The 8813-nt window shown below is 32.5% G+C and overlaps 1 protein-coding gene across 1 annotated transcript; it reads left to right on the top strand.

The window, feature by feature from the left end:
- Positions 1-1294: 1294 nt before the first annotated feature.
- Positions 1295-8548, top strand: LOC126771455 (phospholipid scramblase 3-like). Its single transcript, XM_050491349.1, has 5 exons — positions 1295-1342; positions 3128-3327; positions 6728-6919; positions 7683-7841; positions 8464-8548. Exons 1-5 carry the CDS (start codon positions 1315-1317, stop codon positions 8485-8487), a joined length of 603 nt encoding a protein of 200 aa, XP_050347306.1. The 5' UTR covers positions 1295-1314; the 3' UTR covers positions 8488-8548.
- Positions 8549-8813: the final 265 nt, after the last annotated feature.

The raw sequence follows: 8813 nt of genomic DNA, 5'->3' as shown, positions 1-8813 counted from the left end.
AAGGGTGTTTGGTGACCACTTACCATCAGGTGGCCCATATGCTCGTCCGCCTTCCTATTCTATAAAAAAAAATATGCTTTTCACTGTGTCTGTAGGTTGTACACTGGCTTATTCACCCTTCAAACCGTAACAAAACAATACTATTGCTGTTTGGCGGTAGAATATTTGATAAGTGGGTGGTACCCAGTGGCAATAACCATTATAATGTTTAATAAAAAAAAAACTAGTCCAATTTATTTGTTACACAGTATTCTTTCCCTATAAAATAAGTAACGGATTCATTTTAAGTATTTTCTTTATATAATTATTGCATTTAAGCATAATGTACCGGTAGCTATTAAATAAATTCATGTTAATAAGTCAGGGGGCCAGCGGTAAGATGATTTAGATATTATATAGGTGAAAACATTCAGATATATAGCCCAGGCTAGAATGCGTGAATCTTAACCGATGATCGCAGGTTGAAATCCAGGTTACCACTGAATTTTCATGTTTTTAATTAGTGTTTTTATTCATGTCGTGCTCGGTTGTGTAGGAAAATGTTGTTCGGAAACCTATGTGTTTAATTTCACTGAAATTCTGTCACATGTGTATCCAAAATCTTCTCCTCAAAGGAAGAGAAGGCCTTAGCCCAGCTGTGGGTCAGTCACAGGCTGTTAATTTACTTTACAAATAGATTGCTTGGTGTAATACTGATTATATTTGCTAATATCTAATTATTTAAAATAAAAAAAAACAATATAATTCCGTTATTTTTCCGTGCGAAGCTATACTATTTATTACTAATTATTTCTAAAGGTAGTCGCGCGTTATAATTGAGCCTTAAGACTATGAGTGGCGAACGCAATTATAATTTTTGGTGTTTTATTTTGGTACATTAATGGATAATTTATGAGCATATTTCGTTTATACAATCCTACAAGTAAAATATTAAAAATTTTGTACAATTATTATTTATACCGTTATTATAAGTGTGTTGGTTTGTTCTTCTTTAACGTAGCAATTGGTTGATATTTATTTACATAAACATGATTTAAAGGTAATTGATATACTGCAGTTTTTATACCGGAAATATCCTATAGATGTAATCTACAGGACAATCTAGATTTCAGCTTTATAGAAATAAACTTAATTTCGACTTATATATTAGGTTAGAGGCACCAAGTGTTCAAACAAAGTAAATCAAGTATTTTTTTGTAAATATTCATATTACGAAAAATATATAGTAACAATGTTCTCTGAAAACGATTTGTTTGTTAGTTAAAAAGTGTTCAATTTGGTAAAATAGGATCAACGAAACTTCGAAACTACAAAATGGAGACCGGCAGTACACCTACCACAGGTAAGGACATTATTTTACTAATTAAGTTTAAAATAATATTAGAATATCTTAAATACTATTCCAATAATCATATATATATATATATATTAAAAGTCTCCTATATTATACTAAAAGTCCTCGACAGCAGTGCCGTCGAGGACTTTTTTATTAATTTTCGCTATTCTTTTACGCGCAGTTATCATTGTAGTTCTTAGTTATCAATGTAATCTGTAAATGGTTTTTGTCACGTAGTTTGAATAGTTCCGTTCGTGTTTTGACAAAATATCGTTAAATTCGTTTACTGTGATTAATTAATTCTTTTTATATGATATTTCAATTCCGTCTTTAAAATATACATATAACAGACACCATCCAAGTTACGTACGTATGTACGTATGGTACTTTATGGTAGATCGGCGCTGTGTTCTAAAAGATAATGAGTGAAGACGAATTTGAAGATCACACCTCAAATAGTTTACGTTAAATTTATGAATATTTTTTACCTACATTATTTTGATTAAAATGCCAAGACTCATTTCTTGTTATTACTCTTTACTATATACTACAAACCATCTAGGACTTCACGTATTAAGACCGCACAGCGATTTAGTTACTGTTTTAGATTCTCGCATAAAAGTAAAAAAAAGTTTCTCTGCAGAGATAAGGCCTCGCGACTCTTTAATCTAAAGCTGGTTGGTGAATAAACACATGAATTTCTTAATTTTCTTCGTACAAATAATGAATGTGAAAGTAATTAAATTGAAGTAATAATATAATATCTGTTATTTATTTATTATTTTTAAATATTATTTATTTTTAAACTATTTCAAAATTACAAAATGTTTATTTTTTAAGCGATATTTTCAAAGCAACGTAAAATATGTTGCTTTGAAAATAACGCCTGTATATTTTTTCACGAAAAATTAGAACACGGCGAAGAATTTATGAACCAATTTATTTACTACATACATACATAGCTTTTAAGAATATTCATATATTTAGCTAAGATTTATAGGAGCAAATCGTAAAGTGGCCCACCCGCACCACCGTTGATGTGTTCAGACGTATGGCTATTTGTTTTTCAGTTACATAATAACATCGAAACGAAAAGGTGAAATGATACAATTTTTCAACACACTATTATACCAATGTCAGAACACGAATAAATGCAATCTGGTTTTAGTTAGTGAAGTTTATGTGTTTGCTTATAAAACTTTAGCTTGTATTTGTTTACTCGTTGAATTTAAATGTAATTAAAGTTTTTCATTCACGCAAGCAGCAGCAATTTCAATCATTGTATTCGCTATCAGTTAAAAACCATTCATATCCCAATGGGTGAAGTAATACACTCAAGTGGTCATAGAGCATGTTTGGAGGGTATTCCAATAATGGGTTGGTGACATAATACAAAGTTTCATTACATTTTATTATGATGTTTTACTTCAACGCCGAACACAAGATGAATTATAAACACTGATTAAGCTTTTGAAAATTCGGTGATGCTCTCACTTATTTAAACCTAATTTATTTTATAGCGATTGCCTTTTTTATATTTTTTCACACTGGAAAAACACATTAGGCGTTTCCCCCACAGGAACGGTGGGGGGGCATGTGGGGCTCGCCGGTGTCCGGCGATTGTCTCTTAGCTATTCATAAAATGAACAAATTAATAAACGACGGCAATGAACGTTAGGTCGGCATCGCGTGTTACTGAATACATGTACATATGTCTTATTTTTAAATAGTTCTTAATATAAAAAAATCGTAAATACTACGTTGTAATTAATTTTAATTTTTGATTTTCAGGTATCGACCTGCTAAAGACTCTGGATCGCGTGCTGATAAGAGAACAGTCTGGATCCTACGTCAATAACAAGTACGTGGTGTTAACCGCAGAGGGCGCTGTTTTGCTCTACGCGAAGGAAGACTCGGGAATATTGAACAGAGTGCTGGTCGGCAAGAGTAGAGCGTTTGAAATCGATGTATTTGATACCAACGATAAAGAGGTAATTTTATTAATGATTTCCTCCTGACCTCCTGAGGGACGCTCTCAAGGGCAACTAGCCAACTAACAACTTTTTTGGCCCAACCCGGGCCGGCCGTTTTTTCTTTGATTGCACCCATGTTCACCAGAGTTTGAAGTTTGAACCTTGAGCTTTGGCATCAGTGGCCTTATAAGCTAACGGCTAAAGAGTCGACACATACAAAATTGTATTAATTCGTGTAACATCTAAGCTTGGCCTTGGAAACGGAAACGCTGCCTGTAATTTGAGCAATCAACCTCGATGTAGATTATGGTGTCTACTGGCGAAGACTATAATGTTTTAGTAAATTTTGTACATAATATATAAATAATTCTTACTTGTTTAAATTCAAGTAAGTCTTTAAAGTAAAGTCGTTGTTTCAATTAAATAATATATGGGAATGAATAGAAAGCCTCCTCTTTTAAAACTAGTAACATTTTTTTTTGAATCTGTTTTTAATTAGAGGGGAGTGGGGAGGGGTATAGAAAAGGACTTAAGGACTGACAACGTGTATGTAAAAATTCATAATGATTATTTGAGTAGTTAAGACATGAAAGCGTAACAAACATACATACTTTTGCGTTTATAATATTATTTAGGATCATGAGGCTTAAATGTATATGAATTTCATTTTATATAATTGCACAATAAAGCTACAAAAATAATCATTACTGACTTAGATCGTCTCGATATGTATTACTGAAATGTATACTATACCATTAAGGCGGTAATCATAAATATGTTCGTATACATAATAAAACAGCTAATATATAAAGGCACGCAACAATAACACCGACCCTTGACCTTATGATTAGCCGAATAAGTTCACTAGGGGATATTACAGTACAATTTTAAGAAGGTGAAACCTTTAAGAGTTTTTAGTTTTTTTAGTTTATCGACATCGAATGAAATGAAACTACCAACATTGTAATAATAAATATATTTATACATTATAAAATAGGTTTAGGTAGGAAGCAAATGGGCCACCTGATACATCGGCGCTGTAATGTACATATATTAACGATTCCTTACATTGCCAATGCGCTACGAACCTTAGGAACTAAGATGTTATGTCCATTTTGCCTGTACATACACTGACTCGCTCATCTCGTAAAATATCAAATGAGTGGCTGGTATTCACCAAGACGGGCTTGCACAAAGCCCCACCATCAAGCAAATTATAAAGAGACTTGTAGCTGTCTTCGTTAGTATTAATATTTTCTACCGTAAACTCCGTAATTGATATGCATATTTTCTTTTCTAAATTCTATTAATATCGGTTCTGTGGTTTAATTGCGACAACGTATTTAGTTTATACACACAATGTCAGTTAATTTCACAATATATTTATTGACGTGAAACATCTAGGGTCGAACCTTGAGAGTAAGACCGGCTCGTACGCCGTGACGGTAAACGACATTCTTTTATGCCGTCATGTCCATCTCCACTGCCGCTCTCTACTTTTTTGTTTGTTTGGCGTATACGACATATTTAATTGATATATAATGTTATAATAAATAACTAGCTAATCCGTGCCCACTTCGTTGGGCGATAAACATTTTTACTTGTGATCGATTGGCCGAACATTAATAAAATTGTCTCACGTATTTGATATTTTAAATTATCTCTTAAACTATATAACCAAAAAATAAACTGTAGAAAACGAATTTTATAGTATAAACTATCCTTGGTAATAAAGCAATTTATTTCTAAATAAATTGTTGTGTTTTATATGAAAAAAAAACATCTAATAGAAATATCACTCAATAGATTACAACACGGTGGTTTTTACATACGTATGTCGTTTTATCTCTCTAACAATTGATCCAAATTATATGCAGTAATAGGGAAAAGTCTTTGGTTTTAAACACTTGATACGATAAGTTTCCTTATTTTTGATAAGAATTCATAATTGTTGATATTATAACCAATAAATATAACCTAACGATTTAAATTATTTTTGTACTATAAACCACTTTTTGTGACATATATATAAAAGATAGACATATGCTGTCTCTATAACTCAATCATATTTTTCTCATCGTTAAGGCAGCGTTCGTAAGAAACGTTTTCATTCGACCGTTTTTTCTCCGACTAACTTTGCAAATCCTATTACCACGAAAGTCTTTTAATTATTCGGGTTAGTAAATAGCCTTTTTATTGGTAAAAGAATTTTCAAAATCGGTTTGGTAGATCCAGATATTACCCCCTACAACCTCACAAACTTTACCTGTTTATAATATTAGTATAGAAAAGAAAAATATAAATAAATTTCAATGTTGCCACAGCGTCATGTGACCGTTACGTTTTTCTTTATCCATACAAAAATAATACATACTCTTTAATAACACAAACGAAACTCTCGGTTAGCGAAACATTTACCGGATGAAATTCCATACCCTTAAGTGCGCGAAAGGGGTTGAACTGAAAATTGAAGTAAAATAACATTAAAAGAGAACACGTTTAGGACCGTGAAGTATATAATAACTTTAAATTTCACTAAGAAAGTTATTTGTAAGATGCCATATTTACATATATAAGCATCTTAGTGTTAACTGTTGACCATCATCCACGACACTTCCAAAGGTTCCACCCACTACCAATGCGTCGCCCACCATGGAATCTATTGATGTCTGTTTTTACAATGGTTCAGTCACCCTTCAAAGACAGTATAAATAATGAGTGTTACCCAACTAGATATACGAACTCCCACTGATGGTGTATAGATAAAATTGGAATCAATATCATTAAATTATCGTCCATTTAATCGATTTCAGCCACGTCGGCCAATCTCAAGAGAAATTATCCAATTGCGCAAGACATATTATATTGCACTAGTATGTGCGCAAACACAGGTGCTCTCTCAATTCAGGCGCAGGATCGATTTTACGTGCTCTCCGAGGCACGGGATTGTATAGACTTCCAACTTCCACACTTCAGGCTGCTACTGAGAATCTTCCACAGAAAAAACCACTAACTTTTTATTTTGATCCGACCAGAGGTCTTGATTCCCGGAGCTCGGAATCTGCGACCTTCTATCTTGCCACTAGACCAACGAGACACATATAAATGCATACGCGCATCCTAAAAAGCCCTAATTTAGGGCTGCTAAATTAGTATTAAATTTAATTCAATTCGCGTTAGTTTAAATATGAAATGATGACTTGTTCTGAAATATGGTTTTTTTTAATGACAAACTCTATTCGAGACAACAACGACTCTGACATGACGCTCTCTACTTTTGTAGTACCCGTTTTTTTTAAATTATAAATTGTTTAATGACCATCACCTTCGTTGTTTCGCATCTGCAAGGCGTCTTGTGACGGCTACATTTTTTAAATATCAACCAACAAATAGTATCTAAATAAACCTTAAATTGCAGGTGATTAAAATCCGTCGGCCGTACACAGTTGGTCCAGATAAGATGGACGTGGCGCTGTGCGGGCAGGCTGCTGCGATCGTGAGGAAAGAGGTCACCTTCTTCAAGCCGGTGCTGTCCATCAACGATGTCAACGATCACCCTGTTGTGAGGGTGAAGGGGCCGGTGTCTATATCATCTGAATGTAACTTCGAGGTGATTACAGCTTGCTTTATAGTGTAGTAAATATTGTATCAGACCTACACATATTAATGTAGTCCATATCTTTTAAGCAAAATTCACTTTAGATGTAAAAAAGTGAACACACGCAATAGTGCTTTATTCCACTTATTTCCACTCGAACCAATTATGCTCAAAACGAATTTATATATTGCTCTTGTAAGAGCTACAATAGGAAGTTTATTGACTTGGAGATGTTTTCTTGTACGCTCAATACATTTATAAAAAGAGTTTGTGTGCATTTGTCAACTTAGTCAATGTTTTTATTTTATCTATTTATTTTTTATTATTGTTTTGCTGCTTGTTTGTTGTTTGTATTATTATTTATAATTTACAAAAATGCTTGTTCACTGTCATACATGAATTAATTTTAAGTGGTAACTTGATTGGTGTATGAACGAGTTAATTGTTGTATAACGTATGTGGTGTGTACTGTATGTTTCCCAATTATAAAAAAAAAAATGTATGTACAACTGCTACTGTGTTTTCACGCATTTTCGCTATTTATGTAACATTTTCAGTAACAAAAGTTCACAAGCAACGTACACTCCAACGATAGCAGGAAACATTTTAAGTTTTCCTTTATTTTATGTGGGTATTAGGACTTACGATACAAAATACTGAAAGAGACTAATTTATTGTGTAATAGATATATATATATATATTTTCAATATACTCATACAATTTACATTCATAAAAAATACTAACGAATGAATACACCTACAATTTAAAATTCCAGCTATATTCCACTGACAAGAAGCGTATCGGCGACATAAGCAAGCGCTGGAGCGGCCTCGCGCGCGCGCCCGCCGCCGACCGCGACAGCTTCGCCATCCGCTTCCCAACAGCCCTTGACGTGCGCTATAAGGCTGCCATCATTAGCACTTGTTTTCTTATTGTGAGTATCAAACACACATTCTTACTAATTACGAAGGTGTAGCCTACATAATATGCAATAGATAATATATGGCAAGACAAAAACAGGCAACGTCATGAACGTCATTTTTAGTCATTATAATTTAGTGCGTGATTATTGATTAATGGCAGTTTTGATACTAAACGACCAGGATGAGCTGATGAACGTGTTATGAACTTACAATTGGCTGATATTTGTTTTACTTATATCAACCTATCAAACTTGATGCTTACAGGGATAAATAAAAGCTTCTAACCTCTCGATTGCTTAATAAGTAATTTTACAGGAAAATACACAATATATTAGTAAAATAAAAATTAAATGCATGAAATGACAATCTATTTTAAGCTACCATGTGACCGGGTGGCATAAAAAAATGATTGACATTGAACTTACCCGATGTTCTCATTATCGTCAATAGATGGTAATAAACATTTTTTTAGAGTTATGAAGGCTGGTCTAGTCAATGAATAAATGACTTATTATAAAATAGTGTAATAATTTATTGTCGTTCTGACAATTGGTGACAATTTGATATTTCGATAAATAAATAAGTTTTTAATCATTAATTATGCCTAAATTAAAATAACCTTTTCATTTTCAGGATTTCTTGTTTTATGAAAATTGAAGATGGAATTAGTGTCAATATATAATTACCTACATTTGACGATGAAGAGCGTAAATAAAAATAAAATAAGCTTATGTTATCCAAAATGAATAATTTTCATCATTTGATGATAATGTTGGTGTTTTAAATAAATTTATTTAATTTGTATTTTGTTATTTTATTGTAGTCAATAATAGATTAATTTATAGATAAAAATATAGTTAATGATAAATTTTCTCGCAATTGATTAATGTAATAATTTGTACAAAACAATTTGTTAAGTATAATATATATATATAAATAGCTCGTCTTAAGTTACATGATATTAGCACCGCACAGCGTCATCT

This window comes from Nymphalis io, chromosome 1 (genome assembly GCF_905147045.1).
Source record: "Nymphalis io chromosome 1, ilAglIoxx1.1, whole genome shotgun sequence".
Taxonomy (NCBI): domain Eukaryota; kingdom Metazoa; phylum Arthropoda; class Insecta; order Lepidoptera; family Nymphalidae; genus Nymphalis; species Nymphalis io.
This window is presented reverse-complemented; position numbering and strand designations above follow the sequence as displayed.